Source organism: Globicephala melas, chromosome 10 (genome assembly GCF_963455315.2).
Source record: "Globicephala melas chromosome 10, mGloMel1.2, whole genome shotgun sequence".
NCBI classification, from domain to species: domain Eukaryota; kingdom Metazoa; phylum Chordata; class Mammalia; order Artiodactyla; family Delphinidae; genus Globicephala; species Globicephala melas.
In genome coordinates this window covers 52,018,075-52,042,528 of record NC_083323.1, presented here as the reverse complement: position 1 = coordinate 52,042,528, position 24,454 = coordinate 52,018,075, and the positions used below count along the sequence as shown (strand labels likewise).

Here is a 24,454-nt window from a genome sequence, read left to right as displayed (position 1 = left end):
TACATCTCAAAGAAATGAGGCCATTTCCTTGACAAATTTATGTTTTCATACGATGAGGTGTTACTGAAAGAATAATTTTTCAGTTCCTCTGAGGTGTATAAAGCTGCTACACAGAACCATTATGGATTTTGAGGAGTAAGAGGAATAAAAGAGGACTTTGCTCATCTGGGGCTAGAATTTTTTAATTAACTGAAAATCAGTCTCTGTATTTGAGTGCAGCTGATTCCGCTGGAAATGTATTAACGCGGAGACTGCTGCATCTCGCAACTATGTTTTGCTCATATTTGTAATTGTGATGTGGCAGCTACTGTCTGCTTTTTTAAATCAAGTAATCTTTAATCAAGTCGATTCTCTGGCCTGTTTGGAGAAATGGCACCCCTAAAGGACAGGGTTCAAGACCCTTTTACCTGATTGTTTCAGTGCAGTGCTTCTCAAACTTTAGCGTGTATATGAATCAACATGCGTTATTTCTTTTTTAACTTCAGATTCTGATTCAGTGGGTCAGGGGTGGGGCCCAGGAGTCTGCATTTGCTGCTGGTCCACAGACCACACTTTGAAAACCAAGATTTTATAATATGTTTATGTAAAAATCCCAAATTTAAGCATTATGAAATTGGAGGGTGAGGGTGGAATTAAATGTGTTAGCATTTGTAAGGACAGGTCAGTGATTAAATCTGTACCTTCATAAAACATAAGACAAGTTGTGTCCTTTGCACCCTTCTACTACTCTTTTAGTAGCAAACTGACGAACAACTTATACTTGAATTCCTTGAGAATGGAGATTATATTTTACTGTGTTCCAGTTTTCATATTCCTGGAGCCTAGCAAATGCCCAGGCATCTGTAGATGGCCAGTTAGTGAGCTGAGTTGAATTGAATCAAATTGAATTAATTGAACTTCATTAGAACAATATAGGGATGACCTGATTTTGTACCTTTAAAACCACTTGTTTTCTCTTTAAGAGATTTATATTGCTTTTATGTACAAATGTAAAATTCTGTCAGTAATTTATAACTGACTAGTATCCAGAGTTACATTGTTTTTAAAATTATATTCTCTTAAATTGCAATATGAATAAATAAATACAAATTAAAGATAGTGAAGATCGAAGCCCAAAGCCCTTGTATTCCTAGGAATACTAAACAAAATTCTGTCTCTGATAAAAGGACTTTGGCCAGTCATTTCTTATTGAAAAATTTTATTCTAGAGATAAGACAGAAGGCATGACTGGGCTATTTTGGCAGAGTCAAACCTGTTTTTCCCATTTCAGAAAGAGTACAGATTATTGTTGTCTTCAGTAAATTATACAAACATCAAAATACTACAGTTAGTATGTTTGCATCCCAGAAGGATTTCAGTAGATCACTGTATCAATCTCAGTATGCATGAACAAACTTGAAAGCTATTTTTTCATTATTTCTTTTCTGTATTTGATTTTGCTTCTTTTATTTTTTAATAGCTTTATTGAGATATTATTCACATACCATACATTTAACCCATTAAAAATCCACAGTTGGCTTTTATTATATCCACAGTGTTGTGTATATGTTGCCACAATCCATTTTAGAACATTTTCATTACTCCGAAAAGTCCTGCACCCCTTAGCCATCACTTCCTAATTCCTTCATCCCGCAGCCCTAGGTAACCACTAATCTACCTTCTCTCTCTATAAATTTGCCTATTCTGGATATTCATATCAATGGAGTCATACAATGTGTGGCTGACCCATGTTGTAGCATGTATCAGTACTTCATTCCTTTTTATGGCTGAAAATGTTTTGTTCATTCATTTATTGATGGACACTTAGTTTCCACTTTTCAGCTATTAATAATACTGCCAGAAACATTCATGTACAAGTTTTATCTCTTTTTTATATAGTCCTAGGAATGGAATTGCCAAGTCATATGTTTTATCTCTTTTTTTATATATTCCTAGGAATGGAATTGCCAAGTCATATGTTTTATCTCTTTTTTTATATATTCCTAGGAATGGAATTGCCAAATCATATGTTTAACCTTTGAAAAACTGCCAGGCTCTTTTCCAAAGTGACTGCAACATTTTACATTCCCATCTGCAGTGTATGAGGGTTCCAGTTTCTCCACATCCTCCCCAATCCTTGTTATTTCCTGTCTTTTTTATTTTAACCATCCTAGTGGTATCACATGTGGTTTTGATTTGCATTTCCCTGATGACAAATGATGTTGAGCATCTTTTCATATGCTTTCGACAATTTGTATATGTATTTTTTAAGAAATACCTAACAGATCCATTGCCCATTTTTTTAATTGGGCTATATGTCTATTTATTATTGAGTTGTCAGAGTTCTTTATATATTCTAGATACAAATTCCTTATCAGATAACATGATTTGCAAAATATTTTTCCCGTGATGTGGGTTATCTTTTTACTTGATAGTGCCCTTTGAAGCACAAAAGTCTTCAAATTCGATGAAACCCAATTTATTTTTTCTTTTGTTGCTTGTGCTTTGGATACTATATCCAAAAAACCAATGCCTAATGCAAGGTAATGAAGGTTTGCTCCTAAGAATTTTATGGTTCTAGCTGTCACATTTAAGTTGTGATGCATTTTGAGTTAATTTTTATATGTGGTGTTCTCTTACTTTTTAAGTGCTGTGATCTTGGCTACCATGCAAGTCTAAACAGAGCCCTGAGAACATATCTCTCTGCGGAGTATAACCTTGAAACCTCCAGACACGAAGGCTTAGACATTATTGAGAATGCAGTTGACAACTTGGAGCCCAGGAGTGACAAGCAGAGATTCATGGAGATGTACCCTGCTGCGTTCTGTCCACCAATGAAGTTTGAGTTTCAGTCTCACATGGGTGATGAGGTCAGTAATTGATTATCTTAAAACTAATGCATTGTCTCTTAACTTACATTACTCTTCCCCTGCTGTACCCAGCAGTTGTAAAAATTCCCAGTTGTCTTCTCATGGCTGCCTTTGCATGGGATCTTAGCACAATACTCTCAACAATCAGCCACTACCACCTTTTAAAGCAATGATCAAACACTCTAATGCCTCCAGAGGCCAAAGAAATAGAGGTGCAGACTCACCTGGGTGTAAGCACTAAACTGTTGCAGGATAGTTAAAGAATTCTTTCTCCACCACAAGACATTCAGATTTAAGTTCAAAACAAAGCGTTCTGTTGGCCCAATAGAATCTGTCTGAAGACTTCTTATAATCCTGATTTAAAGATCTCTGTAAAGAAAAATAATTATAAATGGCAGGAAAATGGAAGACAGGAAAAAAGATACAAACCATTTTTTTAAGACTCAAGTTATCTCCAAACTGGTAAAACGAGCATTAGAAAGGATGTATTATATCTTAGCTTCTTTATATGAGTTTAGCTTTCTATCCTATTTTATGCAAGGGAAAAACTCCATTTAAACCATTTATGAGTTACAGAGATATATTTATTGTCTGTGAACAGGGGGAAACAAGAAGAACCAATAATGGAGCATGCTCTATAGCACTTGGTGTCCCAGCGGTGCAAAACAGTACTCATAGATTAAAAACTCAATTTTAGCTTATTGTGGTGACAGTATGTTTTTAAAAATAGACGTACTTATAATTTCCATGGCAGATATCTTCTTTAATGTCATATTTTCTCTGAAACACCTAATGTTAAGACTTATAAGATGTATATGTATGTACCTGATATATTTCTAACCTAATTTTATTTTTGCTTGATTTGATAGAGTGAATTACTTGATTAAAAATGGTAAGCAGTCTTTATGCCAATAGCACACGAATTTGACAGGCGAGTGGCTTATCCCACCCAGAGTTATGTTTCTAAAACCACATGGTTTTAATCTTTCAGTTATGGATGGATGTGTTAAACACAGAATGATAAAATGTCACAAACAAGTGATTTCATTTGGGTTAAAAGTTGTTACTTTTTTTTAACTATTATTATTTTAATATAGTAAGTCTCTTGCCCTTTTTTATGGCCAGTTCTGCCAGGAAGCAATAATCTCTACGATGTCTTGGAGACTCCATAAAAGGAAACTCTCATTTGCTGAGACCATTTCTGTGATGAGAAAGATGAAAAGAAATTGTTCATTTCTAGTCTGATTTTAATATAGTTAAAAGGCTCTTAATTTTGACCTTATCCATAATTGAGATCATGGCCAAGATATCTTTCTACCAAAGCCTAAGACAAGTGGCTTCCTCAGTTTCACGGTGAATCACATGATTTGGCTGAAAATTGGCAAGACAAGCCATGGTTGAAGATACAGAAAACAGTTATTCACTTTTTCTGAGTTTTCACTGTGTGCCAGGCAGTGTTCTAAGTGCTTTATGTACATCATCCCGTTTCATCCCCACCACAGCCCTATGGCATAGGTACTCTTACTATCCCCATTTTACAGATAAGGAAACTGAGGTTTAGTAACTTACTGTAGTCACCCAGCTGACTGTAACCAGCAGGCTCTGCTGCCTGCCCTACTTTGGCCTGCACGACCGTACACTTGGATCATCCGTCACACTCTGCGCAATAACTTATTCCACAGGTAGACGGCAGCATCAGAGCTCCATCTCCAGCAACCGCCACCTTCTTAGAGGGATGCTTCCTACTGCTGCTTTTTTCCCAGTCATATCCAGGCCAAGCAGCTGCATTCTGCTCTTGCCACTTACATAACAAGTTCATATTTAAGATTGAAGTTTTGAGGTGGCTGTTAAAAGTAAAATATGTAATTGGAATCTTGAGGGGATCCGCCTGATTCATGCAGCCTTTAAATGGGAGAACTGTGCACCTGGAGGCTGGCTGGACGGCTCCCTGTTGTAACTGTGGTTTCTGATTCCCCATCAGGTGTGTCAGGTCAGCGCGCAGCAGCCGGTCCAGGCAGAGCTTATGCTCAGGTACCAGCAGCTGCAGTCCCGACTGGCCACGCTCAAGATTGAGAACGAGGAGGTGAGCATGCTTTCTGCCCTCACAAGTAAAATGAATTCTAATGTAAACTGGAAGACAGTTTCACACGACCTAAGGGAATTTAACATTGTAACTGCAATCTCTCCATCCTGCATTTTCAGCTAGATCATAGTTCCTGAAGTACTCCTTGTAGAAGATAAATGCAAAGGTTCTGTATTCTACCATAAATGAATACTTTACCAGCATTCACTGCATACACATGTAAACACACCTTTTATTCTTAAATTCTTAAATACTGAAAGTAGTTCCCAATAGATTATCAAATTCAACATATGTGTTCAAGAATCTACATGAATGTGTGGAAAGAGATGTCTGACATGTTCATTTAATCCTAACTTTTGAAATTAGTCCGTTTTTATGCTTTTTTGTAGTTTCTAGGTTTTTGGTACTGAATATGGCATTACTGATATAATTATGAGTACAAAAATCATAGTACTTGAATGGGAATATAAAACTGTTTATTTGCTGACATTACTGGATTTAAATGGATAGAACATAAAATGTGAATTATAAATATATGTTGAGCCAGAAAGCAGTCGTACAATTCAGCTGCCTGTTTCTGAAATTGATTTATTGGGTCCATGTTCTACTTAAATAAAAATAGGAACCACAAATGTTTCTTGTGTTAGTCAAGGCACTCAAATGTAATTTACAGGAACCCAAATCACACTTAGTCAAGTCACAAAGTTTACGTATTGGTCAATGTTTGCAGTAGCCTCAGTGGTGATTGGATCTGTGTCCAGATGATAGTTATCAGGAATCTCTTTTCATCACTTTGAAGTGGTATCTTCACGTGTGTTGGTAGGAAGTCTCTCCCCATGTCCTGTATCGGGAGATCCAGGACTACATGGTCCCTACAGTTTACCATCTCACCTCATCCCAACATCCTTATCTCTGAAATAAGGTCTTTCATTGGCCTGACTTAAGTCATGCATACTTTTGGACCAGCTATTATAGCCAGGAAATGGGATTTTTTCATTGGCCAGCTTAGAGCCTGTGCCCATTCATAGAACCGTTTGACAGCCCCAGCAGAAATACGTATTTCTAGAGACAAACAATTTCCAAAAGAAGAAGTGTGGGACAGAAAGGAAAAAAACAACAATTTGCCCTTGATAAAATAAATGGTCAAAATTCACTTTAGTACCCTCTTTTATTCTGATTCCACTGAGATGTTTTGAATTATGTGAATGTGTGTTTGTTTCTGTTAAGAAAGAGTGTCATGTTTCTAGACCAGTAGAGTTTGGTGAAAACCCATTGCAGCCTTTCTGGTTTCTGGTCTTTCTGGAAAAACCAAACCACCCCTTATTCAAACATGTGTATATAAGATGCAACCAATGTGATTACGATTTCAGTCTCTGGGTAAAGTCCCCCTAATGAAACTTCCCGAAGGAAGGCTGTTGCTCTCTTTGAGGTGTCGTTAGAGCTCAGGGCTCTGGCAAGGCATCACAAAATACTCACTTAATGCAGTTTACTGGATCCTATTAGACCTAGGGTTTGTATGCCTAGTGACTTCCAGTTTTTTTTTCATGCATAGGCTCTCGTGGTTTTATTTGGAAACGGTCTCTAAACTCTAGGAAAATAGTGTATGATACACAAGGTCGAGACTGGCGGCCCACAGACCTGTTTGGTTTGGCTCCACACAATTTGGGCCTGTTAAAAACAGGGAAGTGTGGGAACTCTAGCCCCTGTGTTGCTTCGTGAAGGGAAATGCTGGGGTACTCGAATTCCACTTTGCCATAGTCGTTCAGTCCTGATTTTCTTACATTGGACTAGTCCATTTATGTAACCTGTCTGGCCTCTGCAGCCCTTTGAGTTTGTGACCCTAGTCTTCCTCTTTGGGCATAATGTGGAGAAGCACAGTATCTTTATAACCTGATAGGGGCAGACAGTGCTTTCTGAGGACTAATTTTTCAAAATTTACTGTAGAAACAAATGAATTGGATTGTCCTGATGTTTCTTCTGAGCATGACAAGTGGTTTATGATTCTGGGAGGTGGAACAGATTCACTGTAGTAGAATGGGATTCCCAAGGAAAGTAAGATTTAAATTGGATTTGTGGCAACCAGTAGACTTCATAGGTATAGAAAGAGGGAAAGAGGTTTTAATATATTTTCAAGGTTGGAGAACAGAGCAGTTTGGTTATCACCCAGGTTCTCCTTGGGGATGAGCTGAAGGTGAAGCTGAAATTGTGTGACGAGAGGCATTGAGAACAAACTTAAGGAGTTTTGATGCTGTGGGTCAGTTCATTTCAGTAAAATAAATATTTATTGAGCAACTTATACATTCCACATATTTTGCCAGGTGTGGAAAGTACAGAGATGAATAAGTTACAGTTAGCATGTGTCTAGTGGAGAAGTAGTCTATAACAAGTCGTTTATACAATGTGAAAAATAAGAGACCTAACTTGGGAACAACATAGCAATCATTGCTGATTTGGAGCCCCTGTGTAGCACTTTTCTCCACCATGAATAAGGAATTTGCCTCTGATCTTCCACTGATAGGAGGACAGAAAATTGACACCTTGGTGTCAAAGCAAAATATACAAGTAAAGAAACACATGCATAATTTATGTAATTCTCTGCCTCTGCACAAACTTATGTGTGTGTGTGTGTGTGTGTGTGTGTGTGTGTGTACACACACATACTCATAAAGTCCAACATTTATTGGAAAGAGTTTAATTAACTAAAAATAATTATGACTGCCCAGTGAAAAGATCAAAGTTGAGGGAAAATTTCATCCAAGCTTACAAAAGCATAGAGAGGGCAGCTAAATAGAACATGAACCTTTTCACCAAATCTTAGACAACTATAAATAATGGACACCCCTTGAAACTGTAGGAGGCCTTCTAAGAAGGGAGTTTCCATGCTAAGAGCCCACAGACCATGTCTGGCCATGGACAAATTTTGTTTGCTCTACAGTGCTTGATTTTTTTAATTGTTATTGTCATTTAAAAATTGGAAGTTTTGGGGCTTCCCTGGTGGTGCAGTGGTTGAGAGTCCGCCTGCCGATGCAGGGGACACGGGTTCGTGCCCCGGTCTGGGAAGATCCCACATGCTGCGGAGCAGCTGGGCCCGTGAGCCATGGCCACTGAGCCTGTGCATCCGGAGCCTGTGCTCCACAACGGGAGAGGCCACAACAGTGAGAGGCCTGCGTACTGCAAAAAAAAAAAAAAAAAAAAAATGGAAGTTTTGCATAAAAATGTGGATTTTCAGCTTCAAAAAAATTAGATCTTCTCATACTAGACCTGCATTTCTATAGGACAATAACTGGCTTGAGCTGAGGAGTACATACTCCCCTTAGACGCAGAGCACGTGCTTCCTATTTGCCATACGCCCCACTCAGCCCACTTGCCTATTTTCATTACTTGGCCCTGGAAGATAGTTGATTTTGCAGCACTTGCCTTAAAACAAAGAGAAGAGAGCAGTATGCATTTGTAAAATGGCCTGAGTATACTTGTAAGTAGTAAAAGTTGGAAGTAAAGGCCTGAGAAGGGCTTGATAAAATTTGTGGTTGATGCAGATTCATAATGGATTGTGACATTTACTGTCACTTCACAGTAAATGAACTGTGAAGTTCAAATGTAAAAAACTTTACATTTGCCTGTTAAACCTTTTAAAATGAGCTTTCAGTTTCATTATGCTGTGAACTTGCATCAGTGATACCTTAGCCTTATGATTCCAACTTCCAGTCAGCCGGTCCACAAATATATATTACTAGGTTCGCTGTGTATTGTGCCCATAGAATTAGAGCAGGGACTGCTGCCCACACAACTCTATTCCCCCGGTTTGTTTTTTTTTTTACTTAAAAGTATAACTTTTTATTAAAACTTTGAAGTGAAACCTTAATAAACATTATTTTTAAAGGCAACACTTTGAAAGCAACCTAAATCTAAATGATCATTTATACCTTTCTCACTATACACAGTTTCCAAAGTCCAACCTAATGTTACACAGCCATGTCCACTTTCTGAAAATTTACCGTTCAAGTGAAATAGGGAGATTAAGAGGTACAGACTTCCAGTTACAAAATAAATGAGTCAAAGGGATGAAATGTACAGAATGAGGAATATAGTCAATAACTATGTGATATCTTTGTGATATGTGACAGATGGTAACTAGACTTAAGATGGTGATCATTTTGTAATGTGTAGAAGTTTCAAATCACTATGTTGTACGCCAGGAACTAACTAACATGGTGCTGTATGTCAATTATACTACAAAAACAGACCAAATTTATAGAAAAAGAGAGGGGGGTGGGGGAGAGAGGGAGTTGGATGAAGGTCATCAAGAGGTACAAACTTCCAGTTATAAGATAAATTATTACTAGGGATGTAATGTGCAACATGGTTAATATAATTAACACTGCTGTGTGTTATGTGTAAAATTTGTTGAGAGTAAATCCTTTTTGCTTTTTTTATTTTGTATCGGTGAGATAATGGCTGTTCACTAAACTTATTTTGGTCATCATTTCGTGATGTATTTTAAGGCAAATCAGTATGCTGTAGACTTTGTTATTGCCCTGTCAATTATATCTCAATAAAACTGCAAGGGAAAAGAAAGAAAGAAGGAAGGAAAGGGAAAGGAAGGAAAAAATTTACTTTTAACCGTTGTTGTAGGGATTTCAGCTTAGGGCGTCATTGCTGTGGCTCCTTTCTTTCAAAGCTAGCCTCTGGAGTAATTCCCCATAGATCACATTTCCCTTTCCTTAGAGTTCCTCATTCCTCCCTTTGTTGGAGGAGAATGGGGTGCAAGAGGATGGTCATGTCCCAGGTTTCAGGTGAGTTCCTGGGACAGGCTGCCAAGTGAGGGTCCTTGGCTTCACACAGGAAAGCATTCAAAAGTGAGCCAAGGTAAAGTGAAAGAGTTTATTTAGAGAGATGCACATTCCATAGGCAGAATGCTGTTGTCTCAGAAGCAGCCCAGGATGATTAGTTTTTTGGGGCTGGGTAATTTCATAGGCTAAGAAGTGGGAGGGATATTCTATTTTGGGGAAGGGGCAGGGATTCCCAGGAATTGGGCCACCACGCACTTCCACCTTTTGGCCTTTATGGTAGCCCTCAGAAGTGTCATGGCGCCTGTGGGTGTGTTGTTTGGCATATGCTAGTGTATTACAGTGAGCATCTAATGAGGCTCAAGGTCTACTGGGAGTTGTATCTTCTGCCATCTTGGGCCTAGTTGGTTCTAACCAGTTTTTGTCATATCCTCAATGGCTGTGTCATTCTTTTAACGGTTGTGCCCTGCCCCCTTCCCTCCTGTCTCACCTTTATCAAAGCCAAAGAAAAGGAAAATGAATTGCATAAGTAAAGCAATTAGGCCTTTCTTTTCTTTAGGACAGCCTTATTTTTAAGTAGTTTGCCCCATTTTCAGACCATTTGTCCCAATATTTGCTCCAGAAAATAGAGCTTTCGTAAGCATGTCACTTCTGTGCTATGAGTAAAACCTTCTCACACATAAAACAACTAATTTCTCTTAAGTTATAGTAGATTTATCCCCCTGAAGGAAATAGAAAAGAGAGTAGTCTGTAATTAATTCCTCAGTTAATTTGTAACAATGTTTAATGAACATATAAATTTTCCTAGCACCACTTAAAATCTTTCACCAACAGTTTACTAGGGAGTATTTCGCAGACTATTCCCAAATATAATCCTTACACAGGATATGTTCAACAATAATGAACAAGATTTTAGGCAAACATGTGAGATAATTTTCACGGCATGGGTAATTGAGGGAAGTAAGAGATATCTTGGTTTTACTTTCTGTTACCCGAAAACTGGGTTCACCTCTTGGTGGGAGTGTAGCCAAAAGACACAACCAAGCCAAAGCGCAGGAGAAGGAAGGATTTGTTATTACTTGCAGCAAGTAAGGAGAATACCGGGCATCTTTCCCAAAGCAATGACTCCCCAACAGCGAGAATTGGGGAATTTTTAAGCTAAAGGTACATGCATATTCCTGAAGAGGTTTGAGCAGAGGAGAATTCAGCATAGAATTGGGGGCAAAAGTCAACAGAGTCCAAGTTTAGTTGATTGAGGTCAGGAGGGTCAACATCCTCTTTCCGTCCTCCACCTGGGTAGGGGCCTTAGTTCCTGCAGAACTCAAAGATATATTATGTATATCCCTTGAGGAGGAACTAGGACTCTGCTTTATCACTGTCTATTGTTTGGCTGCCTTTTCTCTGTTCCTGCATTCCTTTGTTCCCTTGAGATCCTTGGTTACTGAGACCTGTTCAAGGGCAAGCATTGTGGCCAGCTTAGATCACAAAATGGCTTAGGCTAAAATGGCTTCTCTTATGTCAAGAAAGCCGTCCATTCCTGGTTCTCTTTCTCCAGGGACCCGCTAACCTATCTGCTTACATTTCTACTTAGGGTAGAAAAATCACATTTCCCCCCATCAAATTTCCCATAATACCAATCGATGACTGCGGCAGAATCTCAAGTCATATACATCATTGATCAAACCCTTAGGGGCAGTTGGTTTAAGAAGTGAAGCTTGATAACCACTTAATCATTATTGCTATGTCTGATGACTTGTGTGGTTTTAACTTCATTTTAACTTAAGTGTTTCTTACTTGTCTGAAACCTTCTACTGATGAGGTTGACAGTAAAATCCCAAACAAAAGAAAACTGCCATTTATCCCTTAAATGATAGCATCATCTCAGCCAAAATTGAAAACAGGATCAACTGTTTCTCACTGGAAACGCCTGTTGTTAGAAGCTCTGTGTGTGTGTGCACGTGCGCGCGTGCGTGTGTTGTTTGTTTGTTTGTTTGTTTCAAATAAAGCCTTAACTCACTGAAGGGAGGGCCTTGATCCAGAAGAATACCAAGCGGAATGAGGAGAGTTTCTAGAAAGTGTCTAAAAGTGATTGATGGGGTAGGGCATCTGGAAGAAAATGGCAGAGCTCAGGATGACTGTCAGCAAGGAGACCCCACGTTGTTGGTGTGTGCTGAGCACTCCTCTGGCGTCTCAGCAATTTGGAAGGAGGAGGACTCCAACTTCCACCGTTCATTCAGTTCATTCTCACCGCCATCTTAAGAATCTGCTGTATTCCATGCACTGTGCTAGTTAATAAGCCGCCCCTGACCTCAAGGTGTTCCCGCTGGAGATAGAAAACAGAGGCCCTCTAAACAGTGTGGTGTAGGTGCTGTTGAGAAATGGATTTGGGATCATGCTCCTCAGACCACTCTTAGCAAAGGGTCCACCCAGAAGGGTCATTAAGTCAGAGTCCAGATGGGCTGCAAGAAAACAGGCTTTCTGAGACATGACTAAAGCAGAAATGTTGTTCAGAGGGCTCTAAGCAATGATGATGTTCTCTTCTTTGGATTAAGTTGTATCATTGCTGAGAATGAATTTTGTTCAGAAGTCAGGAGAGCCTGGTATTTGTAAACATCGCCTTAAATGCAAGTGTGTAGGTTACTAGTGTGAATTCCTCTGGAATGGTGGCACGACCCTTCCCCAAAAGCAGGGGGAAGAGCAGCAAAAATCAGACTGTTTTTCTAAATCTGGCAACACCTTACCCAGCAGTGACAGGGTCACTGGCACCTGTACCCCCCTGTTAAGGTACCAGGAGCAAGGGAAGTGCTCTGCCGCTGCTCTTGCCTTCTGTGGCCTGTGCTGGCAAGAAGTTTCTGTACCCCTGGCTAATTAACTATGGCATTAATCCAGTTTATATGTGTGTGGTCTCCTTCTGCTAATTTTGAATACACCTGAAAGGATACAGTGCTCTAATTGAAATACATACAAGGTCAGTGGTAGCAAGGAGGGAGTAGTTAAGTGGGGAGGGGAGGACAGGGCTTGGGGTCACCTTCACAGATGGAATGATAAGTGTTAAATGATGAATAGGCCTGCACCAGGTGCAAGGTACAAGGCACAGTGCCATGAAATAACGTGGTGTGTGTTAGGGGTTGAATTGTGTTCCCCTCAAATTCATATGTTGAAGTCCTAACCATCAGTACTTCAGAATGTGACCTTATTTGAACATAGGGTCTTCACAGAGGTAATCAAGTTAAAGTGAGGTCATTAGGGTGGGCCCTAACCAGTGTGACTGATGTCCTTATGCTAAGGGGAAATTTGAACACAGAAACACAGAAGACAATATGAAGAGACAGAGAGAGAAGATGCCGGCTGTCTATAAGCCCAGGAGGCAGGGCTAGAACAGCTCCTTCCATCACGGCCTCAGAAGGCACCAACCCTGGCCACACCTTGATCTCAGCCTTCCAGCCTCCAAAACTATGAGGCGATAAATTTCTGTTGTTTAAGCCACACAGCGTGTGGCACTTTGTCATGGCAGCCCTAGAAAACTAAATCAGTGTGTTTGGAGAAGGAAACTTCTTGTTTTCTCTAATAATTGTAATGTCCTGGGAGAAGAAAGGCAAAAGAGGTGGTCTACAGAAGGCTGCAGAAATCTGCTGTCAGAGTCCAGGCCACCTGGACACTCCTCCAGTACAGCGTGTTCTTTGGGTTTTTCATAATTCCTTATCATGTTTTTGGCCTCTCCTTCTACCAAACCCAACTGTGTTTCCTTGCTACTAATGGGGAGTCATTGCAAGCCTCATATGAGCTGTTTCATATCTGCTTCATTATGTTCCCCCTTGTGACTTATGAACATGGCTTGTGTGTGTGTGTCAGAGCTGGTGTTATTCTTCATCGGGAGTGTCCCATGGGATAATACATAGTCCCAGCCATTGTATCTGGTGGCTTCTGTCACATCCTTTATTCTTCCCGATAATTCCAAATTTAACCATGACACTCTTGTTTCTGAGAAGGAAGTTGAAAAAAAAGAAAAGCGATTGACAAGGAATCACATTCACCGTTGCTGGGTCCACAGTATGGGCCATAGTCTGTGAGCCTGTTACTGAGGACTTGGGTGGGTGTGGCACCTGCCAAGTCACTGGACAGGTCCCTGGTGGGCAGGACTGGCCCTGGACTGCAGCTGAGCAGTCCTAGATCTAAGTCACAGGTCTGCAGTAGGGTCCACAGCCGGGACCAAGTTCTGCAGGCCTGCCTCTGGGGGCACAGATGGGCATGTCTCCCTCCTGGTCCCTGGGTGGGCAGGACTGCTTTTGGACTACTACCGAGAGGGACTGGATCCAACTTACAGGGCTGCTTCAAAAACCAAAACTGCACAGAGTTTGGCAGGCCTGACTCTGGGCATACAAATGGGCTTGTCTCTTGTTGGGTCCCTCGGATGGCTACGACTGCTCATAGGCCATTGCTAAGAGGTATTAGAGCCAAGTTACAGGGCCACTTCATTATCCACAGTTGGACCGAGGTTGGCGGGCCTGCCCCCAGGGCACAGATAGACGTGTCTTCAGCCTGGTTTCTGGTCAAGCAGAACTGCCCCCTGGACTGCAGCGGGGCTCATCTGGAGCCAGGTTACAGGACCACTTCAAGATCTGCAGTTGGACCAAGGTCGGCAGGTCTGCCTCTGGGAGCAATGACAGGTGTGCCTCCCAGCATGTCCCTGGGCAATAGCACTGCTCCCAGACCAGGGCTGAGAGGGACTGGAACTGCATCATGGGCTACTACAGGGTCCAAATCTAGGACTAAGGTCAGCGGGCCTGTTACTTGGGACATTGGTGGGCGTGACTCCTCTCGCGTCCCTTGGCAAATAGTGCTGGTGGCAGGCCCAAGGCCAAACAGGACTGTAGCTGCGTCTACAAGCGGACAGGCTATTTCTGGGTCTGTAGCCAGGGCCAAAGTTGGCAAGCCTGCCACCTGGGCGTGGGCCAGCTTTCTCAAATTGGTCCTTGGCAGTTGTGGGCTCCATCAAGGTTTTACCAGCTCCTACCTGGATCCCAAAGCCCCCACAAATGCACTTTTGTCCATGGATGGCTGCCAAATTGTGGTTGTGGGAGTGTATGAATAGGGGACCTCTAATTCTACCATCTTACTGATGTCACCTACAGGATAGTGAGTCTCTTCATTCAGCCTATAGATATATAATCATGACTTTCTCAAAGTACTTATAATGTTATTTTAAAAATCACCTTTAATGTGCTTTTTTCCAGTGTCTGTCCTTTGCAATTTGCATATCCTCAGGAATAATGACTAAATCTGTTTAATTTTTGCCTCCTTTTAAAATTTGCTCCATCACGTGACCTCTTTAAGCCTCTAAACTAGCACTGATTGTTATTGTTTCTTCCCTAAACAGTATTTTGTTGTTTTAAAAAAAAAAACAAAAACCAAAAAAAACAATCGAACATATCTCTACTTCCTGTAGTGGTGGACTGAGTCACTCAGCTGATTCTCGCACATTTCATTATCCAGGACAAGGTACATGACCAAGCCTGAAACCCATGACATACGGAGCCATATGTTCCCAAAAGGAAGAGCATCAAATGTTTTGAACAGAAATAAAATCCAGTGATTCTGAACTATTAGTGCCCCTAATGGCTTGGAAAAATAAACAAACATTCTCTCAGGATGATAACCTCACCCTAGACCTCAAATAACTCTACAGAAACTGTCCAGCAAAGATAACTAGGTACATAAGGAGAAAAGACAACATGAGTGATAGCCAGAATACATAACAGACAATAGAAATATACCCACAGGAACTAAATATTGGGATTACCAGAAAAAAACTGTAAAAGAGCTATTTACTGTGTTCAAGAAGTTAAAAGTCAAGCTTAGATTTCAGCAGGGCACTCTTATAACCTATAAACAGTGAAATAACAGATTTGAAAATGAACCACACAGAAATTCTAGAGCTGAGAAATACAGTAACCCAAATTAATAAATCAGGCATGGTTTTAACATCAGATTAGACACAGCTGAAGAGTGAATTATCAAACTAGAAGACAAAGCAGAAGGAAGTAATCAAAATGCAGCATGGAAAAACAAAAGGATAGAAAATATGAAGAGAAAGATAAGATACAGAGAATGCAGTGATTTTTAGCATACTAACTAAACTCCCAGAAAATATTGATAAAGAAAGTAGAGACAATATTTGTAAAGATGATGGCTGAAATCTTATCAGAGCTTAAGAAAAGTATCACATAATTCAAGAAGTCCAAAAATATTCCAGGCAGAATATATTTTTTAAATCCTTACCTAGATACATTATAGTGAAACTGTAGAAAACTTTAAAACCAGCTGGAGAAAGAAAGCAGGGTTCATTCAAAGTGTGATAGACTGATAGTAAACTTCTCATTCAACAGGAACATGGAAGCCACAAGAAAGTACAGTGATGTTTTAAATGTACTGAAGGAAAATAACCACCAACCAGGAAAAAATATCTTTCATAAATGAAGGTGAAATAAAAGACATTTTTAAATCAACAAAAGCAAAATTCGCCACTAGAGGATTCATGCTAAAAAGAATTTCTATGTAGAAAATAAATGTAGTTACCAAAGGGGAAGGGGAGGAATAAATTAGGAGTATGGGATTAACAGATACACACTACTGTATATAAAATAGATAAACAACAAGAATTTACTGTATAGCATAGGAAACTATTCAATATCTTGAAATAACCTATAATGGAAAAGAATCTGAAAAAGTATACATGTGTTTGTGTGTGTGTGTGTGTGTATATATATAAAACTGAATCACTTTATTGTACACCTGAAACTAACATAATATTGTAAATCAACTATATTTTTAAAAGAAAGAATTTCTAAAGGGTGTTCTTAAAAATATAAGGTATAGAGATCAAAGAATTTAATAAATATATGGATAAAGCTAAATGAATACTGACTATATCATAATAATGTCTTGTATTTAAATGTATACAAATATTTACATATATAATACATCCTATTATAAAACATTACAAAAATAGCATATAAGTCAGGAAAAGTAAATGGTTTTAAGGTGTTCTAAACTCTGTACATTGTCTGGGAAAAAGATAAAGCTATTGATTTACATTAGACTTTGATAAGCAAAGGTGGAGTACAACCTAATTGTGGAAGATAAATGCGGAAGATAAATTTAAAAGCTCCTAGAAGATAACATAGAACAGTATCTTTATGACCATGAGATAGGAAAATATTCCTTAAACAGGACACAAAAGGCACTGATTATAAAGGCAAATAAATTGATTACATTAAAATTAGAGACTGTTCATCTAGACACTATAGAAAGAGTAAAAAACCAGAGCTCAGAGTGGGGAAAGATATTTGCAACACATATAACTAACAAAAGACTCATATACGTATTACAGATCTGTAAAGAGAAAGGCTCGTCACCCAACAGAAGATTGAGCAAGAGGTTTAACAGAGTGTTTCAAAGAGAGAAAATCTAAATTGCCTTGAACATATGATAATGTGCTCAATCTCAACCATCAGAGAAATACATATTAAAACCACACTGAGATACCACTACACACCCAACACAGTGGTTTAAATTTTTAGCTGATTTTTTTTTTTCTTTTTTGGCCATGCCACACGGCTTGCAGGATCTTAGTTCCCCAACCAGGGATCAAACCCGGGCCCTCGGCAATGAGATCATGTAGTCCTAACCACTGGAACGCAAGGGAATTCCCAATGGTTTAAAATTTTAAAACTGACAATACCAATTGTTGTGGATGTGGAGTAATAGGAATGCTCCTGTGTTGGTGGGAATACAAATTAGAGCAATCATTTTAGAAAACAGTCTGGAATACCCAATAAGCAGCAATTCTACTCAAGTATGTGTGGCCCAACAAAAATGTGTTCCTAGCAGTATTATTCATAGTGGCCCAAAACCAGAAATAAGTCATCTATCAACAGTAAAAGGGATGAATTATGATGTATTCTTACAATGAATATTCAGCAGTGAAATACTGTACTCACAAGAAATGAATAAATCTTACTACATAAAGTTGAGCAAAAGAAACAAAACAAAAATAATATATGCTGTAAGAATCCATTTATTTATATAAAGTATTTTAAAAGGGTAAAACTAATATATGAGGTTAGAAATCAGGATAGTAGCTACCTCTGGGGAGCAGGAAAGTGTGTGTGGTGACTGGGAGAAGCACAGGTTACTCATAATGTGCTATATTTCTTGATCTGAGTGGTAGTCACATGAGTGTGTTCAGTTGGTGATAATTCATAAAGCTGTACACTTACGGTTTGCACATTTTTCTGTATGTAATTTCACTTCAGTTTAAAAGGTCCTTCAAAACAAAGTGTGGGCTTCCCTGGTGGTGCAGTGGTTGAGAGTCCGCCTGCCAGTGCAGGGGGCACGGGTTCATGTCCCGGTCCAGGAAGATCCCATATGCCGTGGAGCAACTAAGCCCGTGCTCCACAACTCCTCTTTCCCGGTCCGGGAAGATCCCACATGCCGCGGAGCGGCTGGGCCTGTGAGCCATGGCCGCTGAGCCTGCGCGTCCGGAGCTTGTGCTCCGCAACGGAGAGGCCACGGCAGTGAGAGGCCCGCGTACCGCAAAAAAAAAAAAAAAAAACAGAAAATGTAATTGAGAGAGTACTCAGTGATACATGTGATTTACAGGAACTCAATTATATCCTCCTCAGGATAATTTTGAATAAAGCCTCTCCTTATATTGGTGACATGGGGTATCGTTTACCTGTCTCTCTCCCCTAATAGACTCTGAACTTTGGTGGGGGCAGGGCCTGTGCCCCCATCTGTACCTGACAGAGCAGTTTCTCACTGTTTGTGGGATTCACGAAATAAGGTACTAACCTGAGAAATGTGCTCCTATTCCCAGGTTAAGAAAACGACTGAGGCCACCTTGCAGACGATACAAGATATGGTCACCATCGAGGACTACGATGTTTCTGAATGCTTCCAGCACAGTCGTTCCACAGAGTCTGTGAAGTCTACTGTCTCTGAAACCTACCTGAGTAAGCCCAGTATTGCCAAGAGAAGAGCCAACCAGCAGGAGACCGAGCAGTTCTACTTCATGGTATGCCTGCTGCTTCCCCAGCCACTCTTGGGGCTCAGATCTGGGGGCCCCAAGTACTGTTTCTGGAGTTGCATCAGAATCACCTGGGATTCTTTACTAAGATCAGAGTTTCCAATTCAGTAGGTCTGGGATAGGGTTTCGGAGATAGTACTGATATGCAGACAAATTTAAAGAGGACTGCTCTGAAACAGAACTTTTGGATTATTTAATGAACATACATGTCACCAGGAGAGCTTGTTACAATGCAGGTTCTGATTCCAGTAGGTCTGGGGAGGGAGGCACCTGAGAGCCCATATCTCTAATAGGCTGATGCCAAAACACTTTGCTTAGCAAGGTTCTATGATCTAAAAGACAAAAGTGGCTGGATTTTAGATATCCTATGGGAAGTTCCTGGACACTGAGTACTTTTTTTAAAAGTTAAAAACATCTTTGCTTTTGCAGAAACTCAGAGAATATTTGGAGGGTAGTAATCTCATCACAAAACTTCAAGCCAAGCATGACTTGTTGCAGAGGACCCTTGGAGAAGGTCAGTTATCTGACATAGTTGGGGAGATGACCTGGATTATATGTTGTGTCATGTATGTATTCCATGAAGAGTGTGAACTGTGAATTTGTGCTGGAAGAAGCAGAGAACACTGTATGTTGAGATGTAGCTTTATCTGTGTAAGAATCAAGTTCTCCCTGGAACTGTTTTCTTTATGAGCTTGATGGTAAGCAGAACAGGGAAATCTAGCCAACACAGAGCTCCAGAGGAAGGGTCTTCAGAGCACCGTGCTCCTAGGAAGAGAGAAGTCAGAAGGAGCCGCACCTGTTCCCACCTGCTGACCCCGCGCCCCCCAGTCACTTCTTCCTTTCCTTCTTGGACTTCCCCATCCTTCCAGCCCCACCCCTTTTGTTTAAATGGACTAGTATTTGTTGTCCCATCTAATGCCTGTTTGGACTCTAGAAACCAGTTAAACCAGTTTGGGTGATTTTCTTTTCTTTCAGTAGGCATTGGTTTTACTTGAGAAGCAAACGAATTCTATTAAGCATATTGCTGTATCTAATGGTGCCAAAAACAACAGTAGCTACCACTAACACAAGGCCCTCTCTGTGCCAGGCATTGTTCTGAGCTGTATATATATAACTGGGCACTATTAATTTCCCCATTTTTACAGATGGGAAAACTGAGGAGGAAAAAAAGAATTAAAGTTAAGGGTACAGTGTAGATGTTATTGCTTCCCTTTTCATCTTCATGAAATTTAAAAGGGGAAAAAAAACACAAATGAAGTTCCTGTCATAAGTACCTCATAATCTGTAATACATTTAATTATCTTTTATTCACACTAGATCTTGCTGGAAGTTATAAAAAATGAAAGAGAATACAGATGGGAGAGAGAAATCAGGGGACTGAGTTGTGTAAATAACTTGGGCCAAAAAGAGTTTGCTCCCTTGACCTAAACTCTTGCCTCCTACCATTTTAGAACCTTCCTTAGCCATAAAGCAGGGTTTCCATCACCTTATCTCCTGGTTTCCTCTAAGCGACCATTATCCTCTGGGAATGTCCACATGGAGAAAGATCATCATAACCTGAAACTCCGTGTATTGCAGTTAGGAGGACAGACTCTAAGATAAAAGGCCAATTTCACTTAGAAAAAAAACAAATAACATTTAAAGTGCTAAGAACTGTCTTTAAAAATAAAATAACCAAATACAGTATGTGAACCTTCATTAGACTGTGAATCAAAAAGCAAAGTTGGGCTTCCCTGGTGGCGCAGTGGTTGAGAGTCCGCCTGCCGACGCAGGGGACACGGGTTCGTACCCCGGTCGGGGAAGATCCCACATGCCGCGGAGCGGCTGGGCCCGTGAGCCATAGCCGCTGAGCCTGAGCGTCCGCAGCCTGTGCTCCGCAACGGGAGAGGCCACAACAGTGAGAGGCCCGCGTACCAGAAAAAAAAAAAAAAGCAAAAGTTATAAAAGGCGTTTTAGGGACAACTGGGGAAATTTAAATATAGACTGCATATTATATGCTATTATTTAATGAATTTTTAACTTTCCTAGATACGATAATGGTATTATGGTTATGAAGGAGAACATTCTTATTCTTAAGGAATGCTTGCTGAGTGTCATAATGTCTGCAGCTTACTTTCAAATGGTTCAGGAGAAAAGATATATATAAGAGAGGGAGAGAGAAGGAAATAAAGCCATTATGGCAAAATGTTAACCGTTGGGAAATCTAAGTGAAGGGCGTAGGAATGTTCCCTGTACTAATCTTTCAGTTCTTCTGTAACAGAAGTTTGAACCTTAAAAAAAAAAGCCTTTTTTTTCTTTGAATAGTTGACTTACCTCAGCAATTATGTCCTCTTTTTTCTTTGTTCTCCTCATTATATCATGTAAAGTCTTTTTTTCTTTTTTCCACTTTTCACAAATGCCTGATATTGCAGTGATGCCCTAAGGTCTGTTGCCAGTCCCAAAGCATAAATAATCTTCAGTGCAGATGAATACTTAATAGGCACAAAGTCCTTCCCTACACGACTGGAGACACCATTTAAGAAATTGTGAGTTGGAGGGAATTTAGTAGTGGGTGAATTCATTCTTGGCACTGCATGTAGACACGTGTTAATACTCTTGGGATCCCATTCTGAAACTTTTGTGGTACTCATTCTATGTAGATTCCCTTATGTCTCCTGGAGAGAAAGCCCCCCCGGTTGATATTATTTTACATGCCATTTTGGCTAGGGCTCTATTTCAGCCAGTTCACTGAATCCGTACGCCAGATTCCGTCTTCAGCTGCTGAACTGTGTAAAGCTGTATCGTACCTTGTGAGCTCCATGCCAGGATGTCTTCATCTTGTAATTACTTTCAATGGTTTCTGGTGTCCTAGCGACACAAGCTTGTTCACGTGTACCAGGCGTTCGCTGGACTGGGTTTATTCTGCGCAAGAAACTGGATGGTTCTCACCCAGTGCCGGCAGACCCACTGGCTGCAGACCTCTCTGCTCCCCAGCCCTGCCCCCCATGCAGGCTTGGCAGCACACAGTTGTGCTGCATGGGCTTGTTGCTGGCGGCTTTGCCCAGAGACAAGCAGAGCATGGGGGCCGTGCCCCACCTTTTAGCTCGGCCATTGTGAGCCCTTTGACTTTCCATGCAAGCCCTGTTCACATTAATAGGCTTACACCAAAGGAGACCAGGCAAGTTCATGGCGCCTGTACCACAGTGAGATTATGCAATGGTGAGCCCTTAAGAAGGGATCCGACTCTGGGTTTGGCCAACTAAGGTTAGTAGCACAGTATTAAACAATGTGTTTGGGGACAGTCCTGACTTTTTATGTAGAAATCACATCTCCGAGTTATACTAGGCTCATTGCTACAAAAACTGCCTTCATAGTAAAAGAAACAGAGCCTAACTCAGGGATTTAGCAGTTGATCGTACACAGCTGAAACTGTAACTGCGGACACGTGTTTGGCCTGTCTTGCTCACTTTTGGCAGGCTACCAGTGGCCCAGTAAGTCCTTTGATTTACAGCACTGCAAAGCGACTGGATTGGGCTCTTAAAGTGGCGCTGTCAAAATTCAGAATTCCACATCTTTGAACACAACCGAAATAGAAGGAAACACATCATGCGTTGTTAAGACCAATATCGTCCTCATCATCTTCATCATCCTTCAGCAGCACCATTATATCATTTTGTGATGTCTTTGTTTTTAAATTGGAGATGTTCAGTGGAACACGGTTAATGAGCTATATAAACTGAGGCACTGACATTTTTTTTCTTTTCTGTTTTAGTAATGAGCCTTAGTGTTCACATTGGCTTCTTTGAGTGCAGCATTTGGAGTTAAGGGGGTGTAAATATCAGTGTAATTTTTGCTGAACGTAGAAAATCTAATACTGGAAGTTGAGTTCCATGTTACATTGTTTCTAGACCCAGGCATAAGGTTTCTGACAAAGGAATTGAATAGATGATCCTCACTTAATCCTTTGTCTGTCTTTGAGTAAGAGTACAAATATACTTTCAAAAGAGAAGCTGATTGTGAATAATTATGTTTTTTAGAAAAGCACTGCAGGTAGTTGGTATTTTTAAGGAAGAAAAAGGGCTGGAAAGTAACACCGGGAGTCCGTATCCGTCATTCGTTAGGGACAAAATCTAGGGTACCTCCATTCAGTCTGAGCTGCGCACATTTTAAATATTTTATCTAGTTTGGGGACTCAGATTGCAACCAAATTAATATTTCGGTTTTTCCTTTTACTCTGTGGACATAAAACACATTTGGGCATGAAAACTAATTCTCAAGTAAAATTTTAAAAGTAGTCAAAGTAGGTGCTTGTACCAAGAACAAGATAATTCTGGGTCACGGGTCATTCTTCTCTTCCAAATGGCTTGCATTGGGGTGGGAGGAGGAGTTCTCTTTGTTCTTAATAATTAAGTAGCCTTCCAAAGAAAGTGATTGAAATTTAATCCTCAGACCACTGGAAGCGTTCACATTTCTCTGGGAAACAGATTCTTCTAAGCTTGCGTGTTATTGATCTATTAATGATGATACTGATTGAAAAGAAAACCTCATTCACCAGTTAAGACACACTCAGTACTATTAGCAGAAAAAAACGATGGATGCGGTGGTGGCAGTTATACTGTGAATGATAGTCCTTGCAAAGCTTGCTCTTGACTCGTTGATCAAAATGTATCTTTTATAGGTTTTTAATTTTTTATCAAATACTACTAACCATGGATGGATGGAGCAAAATGATTTTAAGCCATTTTATATAATCATTTTCTAACTCTAGTGAATATTCAGTTGGGATATTTTAACAAAATAGCAAAACTTAAACATTATAAAGCATTTCATTTCTAAGGAATTAACATCTTTATCATCGAATCACTTGAAAGTTATTAACCTCTGTAATTCTCTTTAATTTGGTAGATATTAGATTTGTTTAATAATTTACTTAATTTATTAAATCTTCAGTATTTTGTATTTGGCTTTAGCCATATGAGGTGGACAGATATGTAAGCCATAGTCTCTACCTGTCTTCTCGCATCTTTCGGAGTATTTGCTGGGGAAAACAAAAGACTTAACATTTTACAATATATTGGATTGGCCAAAAAGTTCATTCGGTTAGTGACTACATTGTGCAATAAAATTCTTGGCAAAATGAAAAATGTCTTTTATTTTCACTTAAAACAGAACGAACTTTTTGGCCCGCCCAGTATTACTTGGGAGCTCAGATCTAGAATTAAAACAAACCTGAGCCTTAGTGCCAGACCCACCACATACTGACCATGTGACCTTGGGCAAGTCACTTGCCTTCTCTATGCTCAGTCTCTTCTGTAAAATAAAAATAGTAATAGTACCTACTTCATAAAGTTGTGAAAATTGTGAGTTACTATAGAGAAAGTGCTTAGAACAGTGTCTAATAAATATTAGACATTGCTGTTTTTATTGTTGTTATTGATACATATATAGTTTATGTCATACTTTTATGTTGTAATAAAGTATGCAGAATGGCAGAATATAATACAGCACAAGCCAGCTATTTTCTCTGCCTTCCATCCTTTGTTCATTCTACTGACCCACTGGGTGATCTCAGCTAGCTCCCATGGCCCCAGCACAACCTAAAGAGTGGTAACTCTTTAAATCTTAATCTCCAGCACTGTCTTCTCCTTGTGCTTTAACCCTGTATAGC

The 24,454-nt window shown here is 40.0% G+C and overlaps 1 protein-coding gene across 3 annotated transcripts in view; it reads left to right on the top strand.

Annotated features, from left to right (window-relative positions):
• SRGAP1 (SLIT-ROBO Rho GTPase activating protein 1) overlaps nt 1-24,454 on the top strand; it is a 276,149-nt gene that overhangs the window by 193,443 nt on the left and 58,252 nt on the right. For all 3 annotated transcript variants that reach the window (XM_030866395.3, XM_060306516.2, XM_030866397.3), the window contains 4 exons: nt 2,628-2,849; nt 4,831-4,932; nt 18,598-18,795; nt 19,237-19,321. In XM_030866395.3, coding sequence (XP_030722255.1) covers nt 2,628-2,849; nt 4,831-4,932; nt 18,598-18,795; nt 19,237-19,321 — 607 coding nt within the window. The remainder of the gene's footprint in view (nt 1-2,627; nt 2,850-4,830; nt 4,933-18,597; nt 18,796-19,236; nt 19,322-24,454) is intronic.